General features: G+C 41.2%; 1 protein-coding gene across 3 annotated transcripts in view; it reads right to left on the bottom strand.

Moving 5' to 3' along the window:
• KIN (Kin17 DNA and RNA binding protein) overlaps nucleotides 1-13,862 on the bottom strand; it is a 34,663-nt gene that overhangs the window by 14,097 nt on the left and 6,704 nt on the right. For all 3 annotated transcript variants that reach the window (XM_055543515.1, XM_055543516.1, XM_055543514.1), the window contains 7 exons: nucleotides 13,025-13,206; nucleotides 11,606-11,654; nucleotides 10,620-10,677; nucleotides 7,441-7,567; nucleotides 5,504-5,554; nucleotides 4,615-4,683; nucleotides 1,311-1,410 (listed from right to left, as the gene is read on the bottom strand). In XM_055543515.1, the coding sequence (XP_055399490.1) occupies nucleotides 1,311-1,410; nucleotides 4,615-4,683; nucleotides 5,504-5,554; nucleotides 7,441-7,567; nucleotides 10,620-10,677; nucleotides 11,606-11,654; nucleotides 13,025-13,206 (636 nt within the window). The remainder of the gene's footprint in view (nucleotides 1-1,310; nucleotides 1,411-4,614; nucleotides 4,684-5,503; nucleotides 5,555-7,440; nucleotides 7,568-10,619; nucleotides 10,678-11,605; nucleotides 11,655-13,024; nucleotides 13,207-13,862) is intronic.

Below are 13,862 nucleotides of genomic sequence, written 5' to 3' on the forward strand. Positions count from 1 at the left end.
CCTCATTTTTTCCACTTATTTGTTAAGGGATGTTTTAATTTAAGACCAAAAAGCATAAGGTTCTTGGAGGGGATGCAGAGCCCGTAAGTAACCAGAAAAAAATTCAGCTTACTTTGTCTCTTTTTAAAATCACAAGATGGTTGTTAGTTTCATAAAAATGTAAACGTATGCCTACTGAACCATTCTATCTCTAAGAATTTTCTCAGAAAAGAAATCTTATATCTATATAAAGATCTGTACATGAATGTTCATATAGCAGTTTTATTTATAATGGCCAAGAACTTTAAACAACCCCAGTGTCCATCGGTGGGTGACTGGATAGAGGCTGGCATGTCCACATAATGAAATACTCAGCAGTAAAAAGGAATAGAGTACAGATGCACACAACATTATTCTGGATTCATCCAGAATAATGTAGATGAATCCAGAATAATGGATGAATGTGCTTAGTGAGAGAAGCCAGACACAAACACAGGACACACGATATGATTTTATTTATATAAAATTCTAGAAAAATAGGAGCTAATCTGTATGATGGAATGCAGACTAGTGGCTGCCTGGGGGAGAGGGGAGACAGAGCAGGGAGCAAAGGGTTGTCAAGGAAATGGGGAAACTCTGCGGGGGTGATGGACACATTCATCAACCTGATGGTAGCAATGGTTTTCATGGGAGTAGGTATGTGCTGTAACTTATCAATTTCTATACCTTATACACAGATGCAGTTTATGTCAGTTACACCTCACTAAAGCTTTTGAAAAAAAAGTCCACAATTCCTAATCCATAAAATGAATTTTGTTTTAGGGAGAAAGAATAACAGGATCTGATCTGATAAATGCAAGTTTGAGAGACTAACATTATCACTGTGCCGGCAATGATAATACCATGAAGGGTTTTGGGTCAGAGGCAGACAACCTAACCACAGTGGCATTTACATTAGAAATGTGTAAGATGGTTAAGGAACAGAAAAAGCAAAATAATACTAACTTTTACTTTACTACCTCAAATGGCTAAACAAAGGCATTAATAAGCATCCTAACATGATTGATTTTATCCAGATATGTCTATGATTTGCTTCTGGGGGAATAAAAAAATAGATTCTAGGAAGGGAAAATTTATTCATGCCACAAAATAGCTTCCTCAGAGGACTGGTAAACATCCACATCACCAAGTCAAACAGGAGCTGGTTATAATAGGCGATTACATTTTTCTAAAGAGGAAACTCATATCTTGAATTATTGAGTAATGTCCAGTAGGAATGGAATCCCTTATTTCCATGGTATATGTATTAAACGGTCTGCAGAGTGATTTACCTGGTGCTGGAATGACTGTCTCTAAATGAGTCTGGTCAAGTTTCAGCTTGTCTCCAGAGTCAATCATCTTTACCACAGCTGTGTATTTGTCAATTACTTCCTGTCATGTAAAACCAACACTTTAATAACAGAAGAGACATGCCAATATGAAGTCCAAGGACACAAATAAATAAATGAAAACAAATGAAATTCTAATCAAAGAGTAAGAGCAACTTGTTTTAAGAGTAACTCCTTCTATTAATATCACTGGAGTTTACTTTCTAGAAGCCATATTTGATCAGGCTATGACCATGAACTCCTTATTGCCAAATTCAGACTTAAATTGAAGAAAATAGGGAAAACCACTAGACCATTCAGGTATGACCTAAATCAAATCCCTTATGATTATACAGTGGAAGTGAGAAATAGATTTAAGGGCCTAGATCTGATAGATAGAGTGCCTGATGAACTATGGAATGAGGTTCGTGACATTGTACAGGAGACAGGGATCAAGACCATCCCCATGGAAAAGAAATGCAAAAAAGCAAAATGGCTGTCTGGGGAGGCCTTACAAATAGCTGTGAAAAGAAGAGAAGTGAAAAGCAAAGGAGAAAAGGAAAGATATAAACATCTGAATGCAGAGTTCCAAAGAATAGCAAGAAGAGATAAGAAAGCCTTCTTCAGCGATCAATGCAAAGAAATAGAGGAAAACAACACAATGGGAAAGACTAGGGATCTCTTCAAGAAAATCAGAGATATCAAAGGAACATTTCATGCAAAGATGGGCTCGATAAAGGACAGAAATGGTATGGACCTAACAGAAGCAGAAAATATTAAGAAGAGATGGCAAGAATACACATAAGAACTGTACAAAAAAGAGCTTCACGACCCAGATAATCACTATGGTGTGATCACTGACCTAGAGCCAGACATCCTGGAATGTGAAGTCAAGTGGGCCTTAGAAAGCATCACTATGAACAAAGCTACTGGAGGTGATGGAATTCCAGCTGAGCTATTCCAAATCCTGAAAGATGATGCTGTGCAAGTGCTGCACTCAATCTGCCAGCAAATTTGGAAAACTCAGCAGTGGCCACAGGACTGGAAAAGGTCAGTTTTCATTCCAATCCCAAAGAAAGGCAATGCCAAAGAATGCTCAAACTACCGCATAATTGCACTCATCTCACATGCTAGTAAAGTAATGCTCAAAATTCTCCAAGCCAGGCTTCAACAATATGTGAACCGTGAACTTCCTGATGTTCAAGCTGGTTTCAGAAAAGGCAGAGGAACCAGAGATCAAATTGCCAACATCTTCTGGATCATGGAAAAAGAAAGAGAGTTCCAGAAAAACATCTATTTCTGCTTTCTTGACTATGCCAAAGCCTTTGACTGTGTGGATCACAATAAACTGTGGAAAATCCTGAAAGAGATGGGAATACCAGACCACCTGATCTGCCTCTTGAGAAATTTGTATGGAGGTCAGGAAGCAACAGTTAAAACTGGACATGGAACAACAGACTGGTTCCAAATAGGAAAAGGAGTTCGTCAAGGCTGCATATTGTCACCCTGTTTATTTAACTTATATGCAGAGTACATCATGAGAAACGCTGGACTGGAAGAAGCACAAGCTGGAATCAAGATTGCCAGGAGAAATATCAATAACCTCAGATATGCAGATGACACCACCCTTATGGCAGAAAGTGAAGAGGAAGTAAAAAGCCTCTTGATGAAAGTGAAAAAGGAGAGTGAAAAAGTTGGCTTAAAGCTCAACATTCAGAAAACAAAGATCATGGCATCTGGTCCCATCACCTCATGGGAAATAGATGGGGAAACAGTGTCAGACTTTATTTTTTGGGGCTCCAAAATCACTGCAGATGGTGACTGCAGCCATGAAGTCAGAAGACACTTACTCCTTGGAAGGAAAGTTATGACCAACCTAGATAGCATACTCAAAAGCAGAGACATTACTTTGCCAACAAAGGTTCGTCTAGTCAAGGCTATGGTTTTTCCTGTGGTCATGTATGGATGTGAGAGTTGGACTGTGAAGAAGGCTGAGCGCCGAAGAATTGATGCTTTTGATCTATGGTGTTGGAGAAGACTCTTGAGAGTCCCTTGGACTGCAGGGAGATCCAACCAGTCCATTCTGAAGGAGATCAGCCCTGGGATTTCTTTGGAAGGAATGATGCTGAAGCTGAAACTCCAGTACTTTGGCCACCTCATGCGAAGAGTTGACTCATTGGAAAAGATTCTGATGCGGGGAGGGATTGGGGGCAGGAGGAGAAGGGGACGACAGAGGATGAGATGGCTGGATGGCATCACTGACTCGATGGATGTGAATCTGAGTGAACTCCGGGAGTTTGTGATGGACAGGGAGGCCTGGTGTGCTGTGATTCATGGGGTCGCAAAGAGTCGAACACGACTGAGTGACTGATCTGATCTGATTTGATGGTCCTTAAAGAGTTCAATTCAAAGTTTAGTTGAGGTTTTCACATGGAAGGAAAAGGCTGGCGATCTTAGAATAAGTCTTTAAGACATATAGCGAGAGAACAATTCTGCCTGGTTTAAATATATTAGGAGGGTAATTTATGCAGGCACAAGGGCTGGCTGCTAGCATGAAACTATACTTAGGAAAAGCAGAAGAAAGAAAAAGACTAGAGAGCTGATTTTTAAATTTTAAAATCCTACGGCAATCAAGATAAGCCTCTCAGGTTAAACACAAGGAAGTCCCCCTTAGAACTCCGGGGCATCATTTCATTGCCTGTCAACAACAATGGGAGTGCATAAGGTGTACTTGCTGAAGTTTTTTAAGACATGGCCATGGACACCTATACTATTTGCTCCAGTAAGAAAGCAAACCACAGTTTATACTATGGCTGGAAACAGAATATTTCTCCAACCATTGTGCAGTCAGCCATCAAAATCCTTAGACACACTGCTTCTGCTGCTAGGACTTGGTTTTTGAGGAGTATCATGATGGCTTTCAGAGACGGCGATGGCACCCCACTCCAGTACTCTTGCCTGGAAAATCCCATGGACGGAGGAGCCTGGTAGGCTGCAGTCCATGGGGTCGCTAAGAGTCGGACACAACTGAGCGACTTCACTTTCACTTTTTACCTTCATGCATTGGAGAAGGAAATGGCAACCCACTCCAGTGTTCTTGCCTGGAGAATCCCAGGGACAGCTGGAGCCTGGTGGGCTGCCGTCTATGGGGTCGCACAGAGTCGGACACGACTGAAGCGACTTAGCAGCAGCAGCAGCAACAAGATGGCTTTACTCAGCCCCCCACCAGCTCCTTTCCCAAATTCCATCCCTAACTTCACAGTCCTACCTTTACAATCCCCTTCTTCTTATGATACTTCTCTCCAAGTTTTTTGGTTATAATTTTCACTATGATTTCCTAGGGAAAAAAAAAGATGGAAGGAACAATATAAGTTACCTTTCCTCTTTTGATACTATATTTTAAACCATTTTCACCAAAAAAATCATAGTAAAATGTTACCTGTTGTCTAAATAAGACCCTTTGGAGTTGGAAGCCTTCCTAGCACAATGGCAAGACATTTTCTTAGTAATCTTTTATTTCTTCTTTCTCTTTTTAACTCAACACAGTTGGTTACCAAGAGAAAAAATGCATATCTCATGGCTGATTTCCACAGTGAAGGTTTCCTGAAATCTAGCACTTCTACCTACCAGTCTCAACTAGTCTAGGTCTTTCACAGATGGCTAAAACAGAAAATAATTCTAGACTTAAATTCAAGGGGTCCTTACAAAAATTTGGCACTAAACTCAAGGCACATTACTGGTTCAGGAACAGGAAGTCACCTCCCAACAAAAGTACAATCAGGACTTTACAGAGCAGATGCACAGATGAGTCATTAAAGTTATAAATGTATCTCCAGAAGTGACAGATATTTAAGAAATTTAGCCATTTATATCAAAGACCATTTAAATCATTCACTTAAGAACACTGGGCTCAGCAGTAAAGAATCCACCTGCAATTCAGGAGACACAGGAGAAGTGGGTTTGATCCCTGGGTTAGGAAGATACCTTGGAGGAGGGCATGGCAGCCCACTCCAGTATTCTTGCCTGGAGAATCCCATGGACAGAGGAGCCTGGCAGGTTACCATCCATGGGGTCTCAAAGAGTTGGACACAACTGTATCAACTTAGCACACATGTAAGAGCACACTTAGATGTAAGAAGGCCCAGTGGGATACGTACAGGCTGCAGCCAGTAATCTGTCCGTGCAGTTCTTTTCTTCTCCTCTTCAATCTGAAGGACACATGAGACATTCCAACAATTGCCTCTTTAAAATATTCTGTTTATTTCTAATAACATTCTATGTAGCAAAAGAACTCCATAAAACACACTTCACAGAAGACTGATATAATGTGTAAGCTCTGGTAAACATTTTCTGCAATTTATTTTTGATTGAAAAAAAGCAACTCTAAGAAAATAAGCAACAGGCAAATCAACTGACCAAGAAGATAAACAGCTTCTATCAAGTCAAACTGCGAGGCTGCCTGCCAACATCACACAGTCCCACCACTCCTTCCTTCCCCAGACTGTCATGAGACGGAAAACAGGTGATATTTTCAGGGGTAAAAAATGTAACTCTTATGGACCAATCTAGCACAGTGTACTTGGGTATACAGTTTGATGGCAAAAAGGAGCTTCCCTGTTTGACAAGGATGGTAAAGCTGTCAAATGAAGGAGAAGGAAAACACATCCAAGAGAGATGTAAACGAAAGGGTGACCAAAAGGAAACATGCTAACCACCAGCAGAACTACATCTCACACCTTTTTCTTTCTCAAATGCTTAGTTAACCCTAAGTACCAACTGTCAAAGGGAATGAACAATGCCATTCTTTGGTTGATCTGAAATTTCATTTTAATTCTGCCGACTTCCCAATATGAACAAAGAATACCCTATAAACTTGGCATGTTATATTCTAAGCAGGTAGATCCAGCTTTCTGTTTCACTTAATTATATTCCAAATGGGCTCTAAGACTACTGCGGGGCTGCCCCTTCTCTAACGTCAGATGCCCCCACTCCAGTGCTCATTGGGCTCCAGCCACGTGGATCTTCCCTTCGGAGACTGAAGTAGCGATCTTCCCCGCCTCGGCTAGGGAACAAACTATCTCCCCACTCCCTGCCTTCAGACCTCCTTAGGGCTTCGCATTTTGTGAATACTCATCCACTGGTTCACTCTGTCTGGGATATCTCCTTTGCTAGAGCAAAAGCTCCATGACACGCAGGGTCCGTGTTTTTCTCCCTACTCTACACATGCAGGACCTTGCATGATGCCCAGCACATAACAGCAACTCTGCATGGCCTGAATGCTAGAATGAACACATCTCACAGTGTACACGCAATATGTTATACTTTAAGCTGTTCTGACTGCCCTGCATTTTCTGTTTTTCCAATAATAGGGAAGACCAGTTTCCTCCTATCTCTTTGCAAATGAAGGAAAAAGGTTGAGGAGCCCAGAGGAAATGATGTTAAGAGGGAAAATAATCAGTCTCTTGTACCCATTTATTCTTTCTCTTCATAAATAACTTGAAGATTTCATAAATTTATTGATCAGGGAAGGTGATGGGGTGAAAGGGAGAAATGTATATTTAAGGATATATTAAGAACCTTCTGCAGAATGACTCCAGAATTTCAGGTAAATTTAAAGCAGAGGTATAGCTCTACGTCAGATAATCACAGGTTTTCAATGATGTCACATAAATTTGGCTATCTGGTTTAATCAAATTAAAAATATGTCTAAATGTTCTCTTCCCAGCTAGGAGGTGTTAAGTGGAAGTTAAGAGGCCACAGAAGAGATCCCTGAAGGATGCCAATTTTCTGAGCCACCAAAGGTGAGCAGAGCTTTTATTTCTGGCGTCAATCACCACAATGGTCCTTCTAAACGAAATCTACTGACCACAATTTCAGGAAGAGTTCTGCAGACAGCAGTTGAGGCACCTATCTAGGGAGGTTCTGGCTCCACTCAGATGGAACTGCATCTGGGCTCTTCGCCCCTAATCTGGCCTGAGCACATTTTCCTCCCTTTGTATTAATCTCATAATTGGAGAAACTGTTTAACTCTCCTTGGTTGGAATCACATCGTTCACCGAATAGCTAGAGTGGACAAGCAGTTCATAAAGCTCACCTCCATGATTTCATCGAGGGCAGACTTCTTCTTCTTCTCCTTTGACGGAGCCGAGCTCTGGGAGGACTCCTTCCGCTTCACTGATGCTGTGGTCCCAATCGTTTTCAGGGCACTGGGTCCCAAAGAACTGAGGGGAAGAGGAATGCGCTGTTAACAAAAACTGTGCAAACGTGCAGGCTTTATAATGGGTGAAAGGAACAACACAGAAGGAGCCTGTTAAACACGGTTAACTACAGATTAGTCAAAACAATGACGGGCATGTCCCTCACGTATAGGACTGGGAGCACACAGCCCTTCTTGTCCCCGCCCCAAGTCAGCGCCACTCTACCCGTGTGACCCAGTCATGGACGAACGCATCAGCCTCAGGGCTGGGGCCACGAGGGTTTCTTTCTACTTCTGCTAGGACCCTCAGCAAGTTTCCCTACATCCCAGTTCCCCAGCTATAAACGGGGATTGTAATGTGGCCCAACTCTAGCTGGACCGCAAGGATCAACCAGGTGAGAGGGTTGTAAAACAGCCATCAGAAGTCCAGCACAGTGCTGTTGCTTTCACTTCTTTAAAACAAAGATTTCAACCTTCAGTGTGAATTTTTTTATTATTTCTGATTGCCTGAGGTCTTCACAGCGCACATTCTCAACTTTTGAGTGCTACTATACAACCGTCACCACTGGCACCAGAATACCATCCCCGATTTACTATGTATACTTATCATTCTGAACAATTTGCTATTGATTGAGCCATGCCTGTCCAAGCCTCTGTAATTCTGCACATGCCTCTCTGTACCTAAAATAGTCTCTCCATTTATTTCCATATGTCGAAATTCTTTAAGATCCATTCTTCATGAGACTTCATGGACCGTGTCCTTTTTTGAACTGCCAGAGCACTTTGGGGCAGGCACCCGACTCCACCTCATATAAAACCCTTTGTATATATGAGTCCTCTCTCATAGGAGGGGAGAGACTACATATATCCATATATATATATATATTTTTTTTTTTTCCTCCCTGTAAAGTAGCAGTAACTATCTTGTGACTCAAATACATGCTCCATTAATATCTGCTGACTCACTGAACCCTACCAGTCTAATTAATTATTTTGTCATATTTACAAAATATGAAACTGAGTTGTACTAAAGCTGTTACTTTTACTTAAAACTAAGCTGAATAATAAACAAACCTAGTTTAAAAATGGGCAATAAGTGATTCTCCAAAGATTATAAACGGCCAAAAAGCACATGAAAAGATCCTTACCATCACAAATCATTAGGGAAATGCAAATCAAAACCAAAATGAAACACCCTCATTAGGCTGCTACTATTAAAAAAACACAGAAAATAACAAATGTTCGCAAGGATGTGGAGAAACTGGAGCCCCCTGTGCAAATGCTGGTGGGAATGTAAAATGGTACAGCTGTTGTGGAAAACCTTTTAAAAATTAAACACAGAATGACCATATAATCCAGCAAATCCACATCTAGATAAACACCCAAAGGAACTGAAAGCAGGAATGTGAACAGATATTTGTACACTGATGTTCAGAAGAGCATCGACCACAAGCACCAAAAGGCGAAAACCACTCAAACGCTCACGATGGATGACTGGATAAACAAAGCGTGGTCTACATGTACAAGGGGACATTTCCATTGAGACTAAAGAAGAAAGAAATGCTGATCCAAGCCAAGACATGGATATACCTTGAAGATGTTGTGCTAAGTGAAAGAAGCCAGACACAAATGGACAAATACTGTATGATTCTGCTCAGATTCATTAAGACAGATGAGCAGAACAGAGGTAACCAGGGACTGAGGGGAGGGGCAGTGGGGAGTTATTTTTTAGAGTGCAGAGTTTCAGTTTGGGGTGATGAAAAGTCATGGAGATTGGTGGTGGTGATGGTTGTACCAGTGTGAATCTACTTAATGCCGCTGAATTATATACCATTGTGATTAACCAAAAAAACAAAACAACAAACAACAACACCAAAAAACCCTCTCCCCAGACAAAATTGAGTTAGGTTAAATAAGCATTGGGCTTCCCTGGTGATTCAGCTGGGAAAGAATCTGCCTGCAATGAGGGAAACCTGGGTTTGATCGCTGGGTTGGGAAGATCCCCTGGAGAAGGAAATGGCAACCCACTGCAATATTCTTGTGTGGAGAATCCCCATGGACAGAGGAGCCTGGGGGCTACAGTCGATGGGGTCGCAAAGAGTCAGACATGACTGAGTGACTAAGCACAGCACAGAAATAAGCATCATGTAGAATATGAAGGAAAATAGCAAATATGACCCAGCTCAAAAAATAAATTCCACCAGATATCGGTGTCCTCCTGAACACCTATCCATGTTGAAACCTCCATGACTAAAACCGAGTGCACCGCACATGACAAGCAGCACGTGCATATTTGACGGAAGAACACGAGGCCCTCGAGAAAAGAGAACACGAAGGGTAGACACAAACACCCGACCACGGGCCATCCCAGGGCTTGACACACTGCAGCCTGAGGGCCAGACCCAGTCTACTGCCTGCTTTCATAAATGAGATAGAACTGGAACACAGCCGGGCTCATTCGCTTACGTACTGTCTGTGGCTGCTTCCTCAGTCCAATAGCACAGTTAAGCGAAGTGGTGACAGACACATGGCCAACAAAGTCTAAAATACTCACTATGTGGCCCTTTACAGAAAAGGCTGGTCAGCTCTGGCTCAGTACCACACCCTTTAGAAGGGAAGGCAGTTGCTACTGAGTGCCTACTAACGCACTTATACTTTACCAGGTACTAAGGAGATAGCTGGAGAAGTTAAGTCTCTCTTCTCAGAAAATCATAACAGAGCAGGTAAAACAAAAAGTGTATACCCCAGCTAACACAGTGGGCTATGATAGAAAAATAAATACTGCCATAGCATAGAAAGAACCACTGAGTGGAGAAGGAGTCAGGGAGTAGTAAATGTTTACCAGGTGAAGCATTTTAATAAAACATGAGCTTTCCTCAAAAAACAGAATCAGTTCATCACAGACAAATAAGAAAAAAACAGTTTCTAAGAAAAAAAATCAATTAACCATTAAACAAAACAAAAAGAGATGAAAATGACAACTAGAAAAAATAACTCACAATCCTGCATCTTTTAAGATAGACATCAACATTCCACCCAAACTCTCAAGTTCTAAGATACCTGTCCATGTGGCTCACCTTGATTTGGAAGATGCTGCTCCTGAACTACAGGCTCCTTTATTCAGATTAAATGTAACTGGAAGAAAAAAACTGGTATTAGATATATATTTGGGGAAAATTCTAGCAAAACATCAGGTAAAAACCACAAAGAAGCCACACAGAAATTCATGGATATTCTGAACAAATGAGAGCTGGAATGTTCCTACCCAGAGATCATAAACTCCCGTAAAATATACTGAAGTGGTGCTTACAGAGTAGGGAGAGATATTCACTGATAGAGCATATGGCCTTGACCCCTTCCCTGCTCCGCTTCCCCTCTCCCTTTGGTAACAGGAATCCCATTTTGTTTGGGTGTCTGAAGGCCTCACACATGGCTTGGAGGATGCTATGGTCTGAAGGGGTGTGTCCCCTCCCAAATCTAAACGTTGAAAACCTAACACCCAAGGGGATGGGACTAGGAGGTGGGACCTGTGGGAGGGGATAAGTATGGCTCTTTGGTCTAAACCAATCAAAATCATTCCATTTCCTTTTCTAGTGACTGTTTTTGAGGGGGGACACAAGATACAGTCTGACCAATGACATTCAAAAGGAAACCTGCTGCTAGGAAGAAGGTCCTCTAGGAAAAGCTTACTTGCTCATAGGGGACTCCAGAAGAGAAACAGGCTCTCTGTTTTCCTCTGGACAGGCTGGGTCTGCATATGATGGCTGGAGTGCTGGCAGCCACCTTGTGTCCAGCTGCTGACAGTGTGACATCCAGGACCACCCTATCTCTGGGAGTCGAAGTCTTGGTGTGGCAAAGTATTTCCTTACTGTTTAGGCTAATTTTACTCAGTCTGATTATTCGTTGCTGAAGGCATTCCATCTAATTCATTGTTATCACCTTTTCATTTGACTAATAAGAATAAAGCAGTCCAGGTAGATAATATGTCCTATTCCCAAACATGTTGCTAGTTTTTGGCAGGGCCAATATAAAAGCATCCATTTTCAAACAGGTAGAAAAGTACCTTTTTCTTCGTCATTTTCTCTGCTTAATTCCGTAAAAACAGGGACTTCCTTTAAAAAAAAAAAAAAGAGTTTGGATGTTTGGTTCACAGTGCATTTACTAACAATATTCAAGGGCTCTAAATTATAACTCACTATCTAAAACAATTAAGGTATTATATAAGAGATTACATGTATTGTAAACATCTTCCAATAAAGACATCCTATGGTGGGTGTGGGAGGAGCTGGAAACAAGCCACATGCTTCTCAATAGGAGAATGGATAAACACTGTTATGGTCATAAAATGAAATGTTATACATCAATCAAAAAGAAGAGCAGCACTAATGGGAAAGGACATGGTGAACGACATGCACAGAATGTTATGTTGAGCTAAGGAAGCCAGACACAAAGAGAACATACCATCAATAAAAATAAATGAATGCATGAATACATAAATAAACAAGACAGCATACTGGGTGATTCAATTCTTACAGAGTTCAAGGACAGGTTAAACTAACCAACAATTAATAATAGTGTGTTGGAACAGTGCTTCCTTCTCTGGGGACAAGGGGTCCTGGTTAGGAATGGGCATGAGGGAACCTTCTAGGATACTGGAAATGTTTAATATGTTCATCTGGGTCGTAGCCACATGGACTATCTCCTTATCTATAGTTCAATCAGCCCATCCATTCATCTAAAGACACATACATACGTAAAAGTTGGTGCAAGTGTAACCGTAAGATTCACGCATGCCATACACTTTATGCATGCTGCATCACAATAAGCTTTTAACAATACTCAACGGCTAGTAGTTCCACATACACACTAGGCTGTATTTTCCTACTCTCACACACATCTAGTATACAAGCTCCTCGAAGGCAGGGATTTTCATCTTCTCCCCACTACTGGATCCCCAGTGCCTATAAGAACGCCTGGCACACAGAGGTGACCAATAACTATCTACTGAAATAAGTTCCTTGATCTAGTTATTCTAACGCCTGAAACAATTTTATCATGTCTTCCCTCCCCATTCACCTGGGTTTGGCCCAGTGACTCCTCAAGACTCCTCAGCCTGGGGGCTATATCTGCTTTTAAATATTCTCGCGTCACCCCAGGCTGGGGCAGGTGCCCGCTCTCTGTATTCCCACACACTGTGGTCTTCCCCAGCACTGCATTAGCTACAATTAGTTGAACTGACTTGTTCACATTTTCATCTTTAGGTACTGACTCTATTTTAGGGATGAGGAAACAGGTTTAGAAGATTACACAGTTACATAAGCATGTGAAGTCAGGAAGTGACCCAGCTTTGTCTCCACTCCACAACCTGGGCTTTTATACCAGACCATGCGCTTTCTCCTACAAAACGTGGTTCAAGGCATAAACAAATAAGTGATTGTGTTTCTTCAGACCTTTGTCTGTTGCATCTCTGGATGATGCCCACCTGCTCTTTTCCTTCCAGACCTCTTCTCACTTGTTCTTGAATAAATTTGGCGGTTTTTTCTTCATCATCGAGGTCCTGCTTCTTCTTTTTCTCTAGTTCCAGCTGCCGGCGGATTGTTTCAGGGTCCCTATCTATATACTGAATATACCAGCCTTTTGGTGTCTCATCCACTTTGCACAAACCTTTAAAAAAGTAACTGATACTATTAATTTTGTACACAATCAAAGCTGAAAGCAAATATAAATGTGATATGTCTACAGTAATTACTCATTCATTCAAGTACACTCATTCAAACATGTTCAAATACACAAATTCATACATTATGTGAATTTTCCATATTTACAGTTACTGACATTTAGATTTTAATTGGAATACGTTCTAGTATTTTTAAAAAGAAAAAAATATTATTTTGGTTTTTGACTAGGTTGCGCCAACACATTGAAACAAGGGAAACATTAAAAAATGGATTATCCTGCTTAGTAATTATTCAACTGTCTCTAAGCATTTAACATCCACTGAGTACATGATATTCCTGCTGACTTCACTAGCAGAAAACTTCCCCCCAAAATGGAATAAAGAAACACACTGAATAAGTAATACAATAATAAAAAAAATTTCTTCATCTTTTCTTTTCCCAAACTTTTTATCCTATTAGAAATGGGAAAGGAGGCAGCAAATTTAAAAACTGCCTTAACAAGAGTTTGTGAAAGTGAAATGAGTGTGGGGGGGAAAAAACTGGAAGAGGATAGGTACCTCTTGGTTGATATTCAACCTAACGACTGGATGCTTCAGTGATAAACCTTGGCAACATCAAGAGAATGGCTCCAGACGCCCTTAC

The sequence above is a fragment of the Bubalus kerabau genome, chromosome 13 (assembly GCF_029407905.1).
Source record: "Bubalus kerabau isolate K-KA32 ecotype Philippines breed swamp buffalo chromosome 13, PCC_UOA_SB_1v2, whole genome shotgun sequence".
In the NCBI taxonomy this organism is placed as follows: Eukaryota; Metazoa; Chordata; class Mammalia; order Artiodactyla; family Bovidae; genus Bubalus; species Bubalus kerabau.